Source organism: Pezoporus flaviventris, unplaced genomic scaffold (genome assembly GCF_033815535.1).
Source record: "Pezoporus flaviventris isolate CSIRO_AGI_PZ_B2104156 unplaced genomic scaffold, CSIRO_AGI_Pfla_v1 ptg000021l, whole genome shotgun sequence".
Classification (NCBI taxonomy): Eukaryota; Metazoa; Chordata; class Aves; order Psittaciformes; family Psittacidae; genus Pezoporus; species Pezoporus flaviventris.
Genome location: NW_026892569.1, coordinates 8,857,125 through 8,871,468, shown reverse-complemented (window position 1 = coordinate 8,871,468; position 14,344 = coordinate 8,857,125). Strand labels below are relative to the sequence as shown.

The 14,344-nt window shown below is 35.7% G+C and overlaps 1 protein-coding gene across 5 annotated transcripts in view; it reads left to right on the top strand.

The window, feature by feature from the left end:
- ERC2 (ELKS/RAB6-interacting/CAST family member 2) overlaps positions 1–14,344 on the top strand; it is a 501,303-nt gene that overhangs the window by 66,421 nt on the left and 420,538 nt on the right. For 4 of the 5 annotated variants that reach the window (XR_009743831.1, XR_009743829.1, XR_009743830.1 and 1 more), the window contains exons 3-4: positions 4,212–4,235; positions 4,846–5,262. Coding sequence is in view for 1 of the 5 variants with exons in the window: in XM_061455881.1 (XP_061311865.1) it covers positions 4,212–4,235; positions 4,846–5,262 (441 nt within the window). In the remaining 4 variants the exon portion in view is untranslated. The remainder of the gene's footprint in view (positions 1–4,211; positions 4,236–4,845; positions 5,263–14,344) is intronic. The other variant, XR_009743832.1, reaches the window with a different exon arrangement.

Genomic DNA, 14,344 nt, shown 5'->3' with positions numbered 1-14,344 from the left:
GGTGTTATCCTTGTTCACATGTATTTGGATGTAGTTGTAGCTTTTTACGGTGTACAGCTACACAGTAGGATTTTTTCCAGTCTTCTGTATCATCATGTATTTGCCACTGTCAAAGACTAGATAATGTCAACTGTATATCCATCCCTGAAAGTCTATATTTATGTCCCAAGACACTGGTTATTTTAATACTTTGTATTCCTTTCATAACATGCACCTTAGAGATGATGTGATTGTGAGCAGCTGCTTATTAAGATATCCCATACCATTGAGAAGTTAGTTGCAGAGACTGCTTAAACAATCAGCTGTTGTTAGAAGAATAAATTCAGAGACATTGTTAGACCATGTCTTTTCAAAGGTTATAACAGATTGTAAAGAAGTGTCAAAATCCTTTGTGATTTTTATGTGCATTAATAAAAGGAAAAAAGAATGAGTACGTTGGTATCTTCAGCTTGGTTTGATTTCCAGCTCTTCTGGAAGTCTTATTTATGAATCTATTCCAATGTGCTCCTTTGCATTCCCAAACTGCCAGCTGCCTGGTGTAAGGTAAGGCAGTTCAATCTCATCTCATATCCCACCCAGCAGTGTGTGGATGTCTGTTGTCTGAACCTGCTCTCTTTCTTGAACTCTATTCCTTCTAAACTTGCAGGGTTTTTCTGTCAGTTGGCTTTCACTTTGTTAGGTAATTTGACCCCCATATTATATGGAAGTTCTGGCATTGAGAGGACAGAGACTTTTGTCAGTCTTTTTTTTTTTTTTGTAAAGCCAGGCAAGAGACTTCCAGAAGTCAAAGCTAAAACATTTTTTTGTCATTGGGAGTGGTAAAGAAACAGGAGCTAAAAATGGAGCTGTAGGAGATAGGGAAAAAAAGACAGTGGTGAATGAGAGGGAGGATTGAGGCATTAGGTGGGGAAAAAAACACTCAAGTCCCCTTTAGTTATAGTACTGTACAAAATTATTTAGAGCAGAAACATCAAAGAACAGACTCGGAATCCTTCAGCGGCCATGGTGCCCAAATTTGAGTGATTCCTGCCTGAGGAATTAGCTTGTTAGATTAACATTGTATTACAGAACTACTGGTGAATTGCATGTGGATGGATGTATATTTCAAAATCCATCACTTGGTAACAGCATAAAACCACTGTCTTCAAATCCTTCATGTTGGCTTTCCCAGTCAAGTCTGTAATATGTTTAATTCAGAGAAAGTATAATGGAATTTCCTGTGCAGTTCTGTGGATTGCCTCTTGGAATCAGGCTGTAGTGAAAGAATGAAAAAGTTCTGAGAGAACTATTTATCTATTACCAAGAAATTGGCATGGAAATATTTTAGGTCGCTGGTCTGTTTTTAGTAGAAATTATGAAAAATATGGTAGATCTTGCACTTTTTTTTTTTAAATCCCATCAAGTTCTGTGTCTGTGTAATGACAGCAACATGACAGATATTCACAGCACTCCTACGTTCCTCCCACACTGAAATTAATTATACAATTTCTTTCCACCCTCACAACATTTGTTCTTGCTTTTTCTTAGCTAGCTGCAGATGCAAAAATCTGTGCCAGAATACGTCTAAATCTGGTTGGTCATGTTCTAAGAATGTTCTAAGTCTTGGAGGTGTACAAAAATGGATTCTCTTGTATCAAAGTCTGCCACAGTTGAGGCTGTTAGTTTTAACATAGTTACTGAGAAGCAGCCCCAGCTACTGTTGTGCTTAGTGACAAATGTGATTATATAGGTTGCTAGACACAGTACTCCAGGGTATGGTTTGCTTTCTGGGCTGTGAGTGCACATTGTCAGGTCATGCCCAGTTTTCCATCAACCAGAAAGTAAGGATGCACCAGATAGGTCAGATACATGTTTCCAAGTCCTAAATTATAAAAAATGAAGCTGTTCCCTTGACTTATAAGAATGGATGAAAAATTTAATATAATTTTTATGTTTCATTTGATTGTGGTCTTTTAAGTTTTTGACACATTTGCAACACTCAGTTTCTTTTGAAGCCTTTGGAAAAAAAATGTCTTTTTGTAAATGGCAGCTGTGAGTCTCAGGCAGACTTTATTTCTGTCAGAAGCTGGGATTTAAGTCCCACCTCGCTACCCCCTGCCCCCAACCAGTAACAACAACAAAACATGAACAGAAAATATCTATTCCTCCAGAAAACCAAACCCAGCCGTTACCAGCCATGTTACTGAAACGAACTATTGAGTGTAATTTCAAAGTACCTTGCAACACGGTCAGCTAAGCTAAAATGTTCTTAAAGATGAGAATGGAGACATTCTAATGTATTCTTTGAGGTGTCTGGCATTATTTACTGTGTTTTCTGGGGTTTTTTTGTTTTTGTTTTTTTTTTTTTCCCCCGGGAATTTATTCTTTCCTCAAAAGAGAAATGTTACTTTCTTTTACCTGCTCCCTACCTGCTCTCTTCCCTTTTCCACCTCAATAGTCATACATTGAAGAATTTTATGTAAAAGTGAAAGTTGTTTCTGGTTTTCTTTTTCCTTTTCTTTTTAGTACAATTAAACAAGGATTTCATCCATATTTATGCTTTAATGTTTGTGAAGAAAATGAGTATTTTTTTGTATAAATGAAACTTGCAATTTATTTAGTAAAATCTGAATTATTTTTAATTTGGTAATTTCAAGCATCTATTCTCCAATTCCAGTGTTAAAAAACTACAAAAGAGTAGAGAATGCAGTAAGTTTGTATTCTCTAATGCAAGATGTCATTTGGTTTGGAATCACTGCAAAGCTACTGTGTGGGCTCGTTAAGATAATCTACAATGTCCCTATGACTTCATATAATGAAAAAGCATTTACAAAGAAAATGGGTTTGATTTTGTTTACTTTGCAGCATCTGTCCTGCTTTATCATTGTCTTCTGATGTCTTTGTTAATTCACTTGTTCATGATAATAATTTAATACAAGTTCTGTATTATTTGAAAATTTGATTTGGATTTATGCACTAAGTTTCTGTGCTAAAACTGTCAGTCATAAACACTCATATTAGTAGATTTAAAGTTGCAAAGTTGCTACGTGTAGAGTAGTTATAAGTTTATTGGGACCTTTAATGTTAATGAATATAAATAAGTTAATATAATTCTTACTAATATTAATATAATTTTAAGTTAATATGAATAATTAAAAAGATGAGATTAAGAAAATGTTTACTATTAAATAAAAGCACAGCTGTGAAAGGGTAGCTGACGTTTGTATAGTCTTAAGTGACTGTGTGTCTAATAACATGCAAATAATAAGAGAAATAAGATCTGGACATTTATTAAAACACTGCTACTTAATGTCAGAACAGATTTAAAGTGTATCTGTACAGAATTCCACCACTAGCGATATTTTTTCCATTTGAAAAACTGTTAGAAGACGTAATTTCTAAGGGTTATTTTCTTAAGGTTTTGCATTTTTCATTTAGTTTATATTATTACAGGCAGACAACTTTAGATGTAATTGAGCTAAACATGAGCGTAGTATGAAGTGAAATGGTGTTCTGTTGTTTAGGCCTCCCCCCTTTCTGTTTTTAGACTGTAGAGTTGCACAATATCCATTAAATCGAAAAAGTATGGTGCCATGCACTTAAGTCCCCTGCTTCCTGCAGTTATATGTCTTCTGGTACAGAGTGTGTGACTATCCAGGAATTCATTTTTCTATAAATGTAGTATCCTGTGTAGGCAGTGAATAGAGAGAGGAAAAAAAAGAAAAATAAATTGTCAGATAAGAAAATAATGGGAATTGAACATCATAAGCTACAGTAATTTAGGATAATTATGTTCCAATCTTAACATGGGTAAAATCCTTTTGATTTTGATTTATGTTGAACAGAGAGTGCAAGAATTAACCTCTGAACAGAGTAAGACCCCTTTACTTAGGTGTGGTACAAACCTCTTAGGACAAGATAATTGTGTTTTGGAAAACCATCAAGTATAAAGAACAGCAAGATAAAACAAATTCTGATTCACTGTGGGGTTGATTATTTCAGATGTTTTTCTTTGTCACATTTATTGAGTGAAGTCTGTGTATAACTTAGTTTTATCTGTTTTAGTATTGTGAAGTTGTTGGTGCCTTTGTGTATAACTCAATATTTTTTTTTTTTTTCCGTTGAAGGTATGTTTTGTTGAATTCAGTTCTTTCTGTTGAATCTCCTTTGCTTGCTTCTGACCTTTATTTCTGTTGATTTTTGCTTCATTTTTCATTCACCATGCTGTTCAGTTTTTGGATGCCAGGAGAACAAAGGTTTGTTGACTATTTGCAGTCACTTTATTTTTCAAAAATCAGTATTGCTTAATGTATTTTTTTGTTTGCTTGTTGGCGATACAGTAATCCTGTTTACTAAACATGTTCATAGCTTTAGTTGCTAAAACTAAAAGCCAAAACCAACCAGCCCCAACTGAGCTCCTCCCCAAAGCCCCTTTAATTATAGTGAGTGCTTTGATTGACTTCATAAACAACAGTACTGTTGAGCACCTTGAAGGGCTGAATTACGTTTAAGTCTATGAAGTAGTTCAGAAGACATAGAATACTGAGTCTTTTAGCTTTTCAGGTACATGCCGACATATGGATCTGTCACAGCCTAGTGTTTGGGTTTGTTGGTTTGCATTTATTTGCTATTTATTTTATCTGTAGCTGCCATTATTTTGTGTGTGTGTGTTTTGTTTTTTCTAGAAGCACTTGAAAAATATCATTCTAAATAGTCACATGCATTTGCTATTTTATGAGGTCATTTGATACACTTTTGTCATTGATTCTAATGAATTTTTGCAACAGCATACACGTTTAGTCAAAGAATTACTCCTACATTGAGATCCTAAACTGATTTTTTTCCCCTTTCTTTTCTTAATTGCAGCATCTGCAAATGACAATCCAGGCACTTCAAGATGAGCTTAGAACCCAGAGAGACCTTAACCATCTTCTCCAGCAGGAAAGTGGAAACCGGGGAGCTGAGCATTTTACCATTGAACTCACAGAGGAGAATTTTCGAAGACTTCAAGCAGAACATGATAGACAAGCTAAAGAGCTATTCCTGTTGAGAAAAACACTAGAAGAAATGGAGCTTAGGATTGAAACACAAAAGCAAACACTAAATGCCAGAGATGAGTCAATAAAGAAGCTTCTGGAAATGCTGCAAAGTAAAGGTTTGCCGTCTAAAGGAATGGAAGACGACAACGAGAGAACTCGAAGGATGGCAGAGGCTGAATCTCAGGTTAATCATTTAGAAGTTATTTTAGATCAGAAGGAAAAAGAAAACATGCATCTTAGAGAGGTAAGGAAAAAGTCATTTATTTGTTTAAAAGATATTGTCAAAGTACTTGCTGCAGTTTTTGAAGTATGCGTTAGAGTGTCTAAGTGTTTTTTCTGTTTCTGCTCTCTTTTTCGTAAAATTCTAAATACGCAACAAGACTGTATGACATGAAAGCAAGTACAAGAAATTATGGAAGAGAAGTAATTGTGGTTGGGGCTTATATCTGACAATGTTACTTTGTTAGTTTCAGTATTATTTATATTTTTTCAAATCAGTGTTTGGCAAATGAAGAACAGAACTACTGAAGAGGAAAGTGTCACCTTCTATAAACTAAATAGTCATGAGTGCATGCTACTATGTGTTTGATCTTATACCACTTGTGTTTGAGTCTTTTTAAAGTGCTTTACTTTCCATATAAAAAGGCTTCTGCCTATGTGTATTTCTAAGGTGTTGGTGGTATCGCAACTTCTTAGGTAAGTATACCACACAGTGTTGCCTCATGAAAACACTGGGGTGATGGCTGTGCTCTTCTTTGAGAGGTCCTGAATTTAATCCCAAACTCACCTGCACCAGCTGCTGGCATCAATTGTGAATGCATTTTTGGGACTGGATCTGGGATGATTGAATTAACGTAACTGAAAGAATATGGCCTGTTGTCAAGCCTCTCTGCCCCTCTACATCCCAGCAGCCATCAGCATTGTCATGTGACTGTTGTCAGACAAACAAGACAGTGTGAATCTTCTTCAGAAAGACCTTGGTTGCTTCTGCTAAGGAGGGTAAAAATTGCAGGGAGATCATGTGCATGCTACTTGAAAGGAAGTCAAGATAGATGGGTCTGTTCCTTAGAAACTCAGCAACAGTGTGGTCTGATGGAACTTTCAGTCTAGTAAAAACACCAATTTGCCTGACAGATCAAAGCATGAATATAGTTAGTACTAGAGCATAGAAAACCTTTACTTGTTTCTGTATAACTCTAAACATAGGAATGCTAGACATTAAGAACAGCTAGTTAGATCCACAGAGTATTGTCAAAATATTTTCTTTGCTATGAACAAATTCTCTTGTATTTAGTTTATCACTGCTTTTAAAGTTTTCCTGTGAAGAGCTGGATCCTGAATCTTTTCACAGGCAGAATTTTAATTAGAAAGTGATGCCACCCGTTAACAAAGCCTGAAAGTCAGTGGATCCTGAAAGTAGTTGCAGAAGGAATTAATGATACTGTGTTTGCGATGAGGGAGGATAGAGGGAGAAGTTCTGTAACTTAGCAGACAAGTTTCTGGATTTAGAGCTGCTGTTCTCAGAGTAGTATGTGCAGTCTGTTTCAAGGATGAATGTTTTGCTAGTTATTTGCTTTGTTATGTGATTGTTTGCATTTCACCTGTTGCACCAGTATCACTTATTTCTGAATCCCAATATAACTATGTATTGGGCATGCATAAATTTACAATGAAAATTTGAAGCAGGGTTCTAATTAGCACATTAGTCAAGAGTAATGAAAGAAATAGAACTAAAGAGAGCTTGAAAAGTAGATAAAATGTTAGCATCCAAGACAAGTCCCTGGACACCCAAAGTATTGATTAGTCCAAGAAATGCTGAAAGGAGATCATATTGCTACTTGCAGACAGTGCATGTTTCTCCTGTATTTATACTGAATTAGTTTTATGTTTTAGAGTTCCCCCTGGGTTACCCTAAGGGGCCAGGAAATAAATTTTCTCCCTCAGTTTACATGAGGACATAGAGGTTGTCTTTTGTCTGAAGGTACTGCAAGTATAGAATGGGTTTTACTGCTTGTGACTTGCTGATATGCCTTGGTAACTGGTCAAGGGTTAAAAATTCACTTTTAACTATCTGAAATCTGACCATGTCAGATTGGCAGGAACTGTCTGCTGATTTGGAGATTTTGGCTAGCAATTTCCTCTCTATTTTAAGAATTCAAGACTTTGGGTGAAGCCTGTCTCCAGCTCTCTTCCTGTTGCACATGGTATTTATGGATTTTGATTATTTTCCTGCACATTTGAAGTTTTTTATAGGGAGCTTGGACGTATGACCTGTACGGTGTACGACCGCTTTGGAAAGTAAATTTTTAGTAGATGCCTGGAAAAGCAAGATTCCTGCTTGTTTTTCCAGTAATCTGGATTCGATTGTTCCAAGTGGATTCTTGGAAAATGATCTGAGGTTCAAATTTTGTCTTTTGCTGTCTTGTTAAGGGAAGTTGCCTGCATGCTATCAGTTATTCTGTACAGTTTTATCTATTTGTGAAAAGTCCAAATGGATCAATTTTTCATCTCCATGAGTAGCTTGATAAGCCCTTAATATTCTGCAGTAGTCGTTTGAATTGCTGTCACTACATGTAGTCTTCATTCTGAACAATACAGTTTTCCAGCATGAGCGGGAGTTCCTGTGTTGAATCTTCTGCACTAGTCTCCTTGGTGGATTGAGAATTTCTGTTTTTTAGCTAGTGTCTTTAAGTTTTCATTCAAACTGTGTAAATGACATCGCAGAATTCCTGGATTTTTTTTTTTTTTCTTCCCTGAAAATGCTTTAAAAGTAAACTGGAACTTGGATACATTTTTAATTAATTGCATTCATGAATTATTTCTTATTCACTCAAACTGTGTTAATGTTTCTATATCTTTAACAAAATATTTGTCATTTTAGAACTTTATCTAAAATATTCTGCTTTCTGTATTTTGCAGGTTGGAGTATAGAGCTGATGTGTTGAGTATATTTCTGAGAAACTGGTACATTGTCATGCATAAACATATTTCAAATCCTGAACACTTGCGTCTGTTTTTTTGTTAGTTTTGCTATTTGATTTTCTGCCGCTGCACTTGAAACAAGTTGAGGAAGATAAACTTCTTTATAGCAGCAAGTGAAGTTATTCAGGAACTGAGTTTTCTATTGTGTCAGTTTACCATTGAAATGATAGATTCTGCTGTAGTCTCCATTGGAAAGAATGCTGTCTATGGAAAAAAGCTGAAAATGGTGGAAATGAGGTTGAATGTGGAAAAAATAACTGAAGACTACTGATTTTCTACAGCCTCAACGCTACATTAAAAAGCCTACATAGAATGACATCTTGTAAGCTATGTTGTTAATATTTAGTTTAAAGATGCTTTCAATCTGAAGTTTTGCAGTTCTTGAAACCTGGTTGTGTACCAGCTTCTTAGCTTTTAAATCCTAGCTGGAGAAAGGCCAAATCTTACGTATTTTGCTGAGCTTGTGAACATGTTTTCCCCTAATGCAACCGTATCTTCCTCCCTTATGCTCTTAATTCCTTAGTTCTTTAAAATAGTGCCAAAGCTGGAATCTGTCTTCTCTCTTGTTCATTCAGTCTTTCAGAGCTCTCAGCGCACTGGAATAGAAAGCTAATGGATGAGAAGCAGAAGAAATTAATTTTGGTATTAGTAATCACTGGTGGGTGGAATTTTGACCAAAGCAGAGAATTAAACTAATATGTTTTCTGAGAAACTAAAGCAACTGGTTGGGAAATGCTGGGAATTAAGGGCACTTTCTTCTACACTCTTAGGTCTCCAGTCACTGTCAATTTTATCTCCTTGACCTCCCCGCCCCACTGCAAGCACTGGTGATACTAGGAATTGGATAGTAAGGGATACATTTTTTGCAGTTCCAGAGCTGCTTTTGTCTATTAGTTTTTTCGAAGTTTATTTAAATAGTTAGAATTAACTTTTGTTACTGTCCTTCAGTCTCTACCCCTTTGTCAAATATGAAATGCTTCTCATAATCGTCTTCTGCCTATTTCATATAAGTATGCATGTTACCAGAAACCATTATCCTACTGTTCTGATTCAAAATAATTTGCTGAATATCCAAGAGTCATGTAAAAATTCCTCTTTCTCAAGCCATTGATAGTTTCTTCCCCTGTCCCGCCTGTGAATAGCTGGAACATAATTTCATAATATAGCTGCCTTCAAAGACCTGGACTTTCTCCAGGCCTTAGGTTATATTTCTTAGGGAAGGTACAGGGAAGGGACATACAAATGACTAGTGTACCAGGGGCACAGGAATAACTCTGGAAAATAAAACCACCATATTTTTAATTTGGTTTCATATATTTAGCAGAATTGGACTGACTTTGGTATGTTAACTGCCTGGCCCTCAAAGACTGTATCTTTCTGCAGCGTACGGTCTTCTGTATCTTTAAACTTTGTTTCACAGAGGCAAACTTGTCATGATTGGTTTACCCAAGTTTTGTGTTTGAAGGTCTTAGGAATGGCAAATTTGAGGCTTATTATACAAGAGGAAGAGGACGCTTCAGCTGAAGTAGGAGTCTTGCTCTTTTACAGGAATAGCAAAGAATGTCAGTGTCGATAAGGTTCATTAAAATGTTGGGAAATAAGCTATGCAAAAAATGGTATTAGATTTCTTTCCATGTATTAAGGAATTTAAGATCTAGGCAATAAGCTTTCACAAGAATAGCTAGATTGCCAGATTTGCAATAGTTATAACAAAAGTTTCTTTAGTTGCTGATTCACAAAGCAAAAAAGAACAAATAAAACTCTGAATAGCAAAAGGTGCAAGCATGTGGTTTTGCTTCAGTGTTGGAGATACAGCCTACTGAAGAGAGAATGTTGATGCTTTTCCATGATTTCTGAGAACTTCAGCCCAGTTTGTGCTCAGTTTTCCATCACTAAGTTAGTCTGAATCCTTTCTCTGCAACTAACTTAACTCAAATATTTTTGCTAATGTTTTTCAAAGATAACTGAATTTTACTGATGTTTTCTGGGACAAAATGATACAGCATTTGCTTTGGAAAGGAAATAATGTACTCTATATGGAACAAAGTGGTCTTTGCAAATACACATGGGAAAAAGGGTGGTCTTTGCAAATACACGTGAGGAAAAGGGCACTCTTGGGTTGGGTAGTCTCCCTGTAAGTTTGTTAATGGCTCAAAACCTGTCTTGAAGCCGTAATGTCATACCATGGCATTCTTCATGTTCAGAATTAAATATCATGAAAATTACTAAATATATATTCCTGTCAGAAAACATGAGATGCCTGCTTGAAAGTTCTTAAATTGGTTATCACATGTCTCTCCTAGAATTTTAAAAAAACATTTGTTTCTCTATAACTTTGGGAGAACTGTAGGTAATATGGGGATTTTATCATGTGGAAATCTAGCACAGATGTTTGGTATTACTTTTTTTAAACATAGTGACCACACATTATTTACCCTAAGTACCATTAAGTATTTTTTTATTATTGCTATTAAAAACTTGCCTTAGGCAAAGTCCCACTAAATCTCTAGTGAAGTCAAATGTTAAAATTCCAGCAAGTATTTTATTATATATACATACACGTATATTACACATGCCCTCTCTGTATAACATACATTTTCACTAAAACAGAATCTGAGATCATATAGGATTTTATATATACATTTTTAACTCTTATCTTGCATGTATTCTTAAAATCATGTTGTTGCACATGATTTAAAGCTACAGCTTTTTCATATTTAGTAGAAAGAAGAATGACACAGCTTCTTTATTATAATTTAAAGTGTACTTCTAAACTTTCAAGCATTTTTTAAAACTTTGCTCTATCTTTGAACTCATCTTGGTCAAATAATGAAGGCAGCTGATAGGATTGAACTGCCATCATGAATTAGTTATTGCATGTTTTTAAAGTTATTAATGGAGCAAAGTTCCTTCTTCCACTGTGAATAGAACAGATGCCTTGCAGACTTTTGGTGTTTACTGTAAATGTCTTACACTGGAGCCAGTAGTAATTTACTAAGGAAATGCTTTATCAACACCAAATGATTCTTCCCTGAAGTTAGTTATATAGATTAACAACCATTCTAGACTGAACCTCTTTATTAGGTTCATTAGTGCCTCTTTTATTTCTCCTGGCTCAGCTCAAAATATTAATCTTATCAGTTGCTATAAGGAAGATTACTTTCTATCAAGATATCAATAGTAATGTGTTTTTTAAGATGACCCCTTAAGTATACAGGAGGACTTTGCAATGTTGGCAGTCACTCCAGACATGAGAAAGTAGACAGAACCTGATTATGCTCTAGAGAGCATTTACTGCTTCTGGCTTAGCCCATTCAGATTTTGTTATGCCTCATGATATGCTTGCTAGGGTGCTTGGCTGCAATAGACTGTCACTGACATGTCTCAGAGTTGCAAGTAAAGAAATTCTTTCAGAAAAAATGAGAGAAGAATCAGATTCATGAATAAGCTGAGTTTTCCACACCTTTCAATATGTGGAGGTGATAAGTGTTGGTCCTGCCAGCATTCCTGGAAACTGCATCCTTTGGAAGGTAACCTGGGGACTGTCTTGAATTGCTGTAAAGCTGTTGTTGTCCCCAGATGTGGGATACTGTCTTTGCAAGGCTGCTTACCCAGTCGCATCCACAATTTTCAGCCTGCATGTAAACATTTTAAAGACTAGGTAATGAAACAGAGAGAAATGCTCAATTTTGATTTGTATCATAGGATTTGTTTCTTTTCATCCTACCTCTTTAAAAGTCTCTGTTCACCTGTGCAACACCTAGACAGAGATATCTGATAGAAATCGTGTTTCCTAATCTTAAAAAGGGGAAAAGGAAAAAAAAAAAAGGTAAAATGAATAGTGTTATGTTGTTGACATAAAATATAATGAAAATAAATAAACTGCAGGAAAGAAACCTCATTGAAGACTAAAAAACAAGTATAGAAACTAAAAGAACCAAATTATCTAGCATATAGTTTTATTGTATATATGGCTCATATTAAATAATGACTACTTCTTACATCTCACTGGCATCAGTCAACTCAAAATGGAGGAAATACTTCACAGAAATCTTCCAGAACGTCAGCGCTCTAAATATAAAGATGTTGATCTGTTCACTCATCTGTGCTGCCGATAATGTTTGCTTGCCTCACAGTATGTTTTTAAGAAATTATCTCTTGGTATCTTTCTGAGTGTAACCCTCCTTTTCTATAGAGGAGGAAAATGAAGCTGAAGGTAAGTCAGAAAACTGCCCAGGTCTTCTCAGAAAATCAGTAATGAATCAGGGAAAGGATCTACTTGAGTTCCATTTACGTTCCCTGACTACTGTTATGCATTTCCACTATGCAAGTGGAACAACAGTAGTTAAAAAAAGAGTGTCTTTATTCAAATCTTTAAATTTAGAATAAAAAAATGTATTTTAACATGTTAGTATGTTAAACAGGTTTTGTTTAAAACATGAGTTGCTAGAAACTGCTGTAAGCCACTGTAAGGACAAGGCAGCTGGAAAGGAAAAGGCTTAGCAAATGGGTAGTGCAGATAGTTGTGTGAAGAGTAGGGTAAGAGGATTTTCAGTTGTTGATTTAAGACCAGCTGAATGCTTGAGTGGAAGAGTTACAGTTTAGATGTGAGGTTTCTAGTACAGGCATTGCTTCTTGCAAGCAACCTGTTTCAAGCTAGCCAGACCTGAAGACTATCAGATTACCAGTTCTGTGTAGTGCAAAGCAGGCAGTATTTTGTGCATTTTGGAAATTCAGGAAGATCGATTAAATTCCAGATGTGGGGAAGTGTATATCCTTAACATTTGATAACTTTCTGTTGCATTGCAAGCTATCTCTTGAGAAGAGCTAATATTCTGAAATGCCATTGCTTGCTATGTTCATAGAATCATAGAACTCTTTAAGTTGGAAAATATGAAGATTGAATCCAACTGTTAACCTAGCACTGCCAAGTCCATGGTCTTATAGGGTCATGCTAGCCTATTTTCTAGTAAAAGAAGTGTAGACCTGATTAAATACTATTAATGTAGGTTCTAGGCTATTCTTTACATATTAAATAAAAAAGGGGGGGGGGGTGGGGAGAGAGAGAGGTTTTTCAGGAGGAGGTCAAAGAATTAAGGCTTCAGTAAAGTGGGTTTCTTACTCATGTGCTGAATTATTGTTCATACTTCTCAAACTAATGAACTTAATTAAACCACATCCCCCTAATCCTCTGCTTACACTGAACACACGCAAAGAATGTGTCCCACTTTTGATGACTCCTACCTGCACTTCATATAGAGGTACAACTGACTGAATCCTCTGTGTTTTTTTTCAGTTTCCTTTGGAGTATTAGCTGTTGGACAATATTTAAATCAGGATATAAGATATCATTAGTTAATGATATGGTCTCTTATGGTGGGTGCTGTCCTCCTATTTAAAAACATTTAAAAAAATTTAAGACCATACTACTAAGCAAGCATTAGAGGGAACAGTGATGTTGGGTGCATTTACTGCCTTTCAAAATTACTGACCTTCAGCCAGTGGGCATAAGGAATTGGAAATGTTTTTATGAGGTGGACCTCAAACTGGAGCCAGCTGTTTAATTCTAGATACTGTGTTATCAAACCGAAGAAGGAAAATGGGTCTGAAAAATTATCATCCATTTTAAATGAAAGGAACTGTTGAATTTTTTATCACCAGAGTGCTTTTCCACTGTACGAATATTTCCAGAAGAATATTGGAAGGAGAGACTGAGAATCTGAATAATTGAAGTAATTGTTAAAGTTTCTGTAAACTGCCATCTCTTTTACTCACTACATCCCTCAGCGTCTCACAAGAAAACCATAGAATTCTAGAGGGAAATGAATATTTTGTAAAATAGGTTGAATAACACTGTTCTTCTAAATCCTTTATACCTGTATAGCTTCAAGGGTGGAGTAAGATTAGTAAACTCCATTTTGTCATTTTTAGGGCTAATCTTCTAAATTCTAAAACCTCCTGCTGTTTCCAGCACGTCGCATGTTTTAGTTGAGACTCCTGTGTCTTAGGAATCATGCTTTTACCTAGAGTAAAAAAAGCAGTCACATAAGCTTGACTGCCAGAAGACTGCAACAAGCTAGCCTCCTGTCAGAGACAAATTACACATGTGGATGTATATGTATGTACACATTTTTTTTCCTTTGTGTGGACCGAAAGAAGAAATGTGCTTTGTCATCTTTAAAAACCCTCTCATCCCCAGGTCTCCTAAAAGGAAAATACAACTTTCGATTTGCTAAACCTTTTCCTTGAACAAATCTTAAACTCTGTATAGCGACATGAGTTTTGCCTTTGTGTATACATGGCCTATCTCACTAATAAAAGTGAAAGTGTAGTATAGGCAGTAG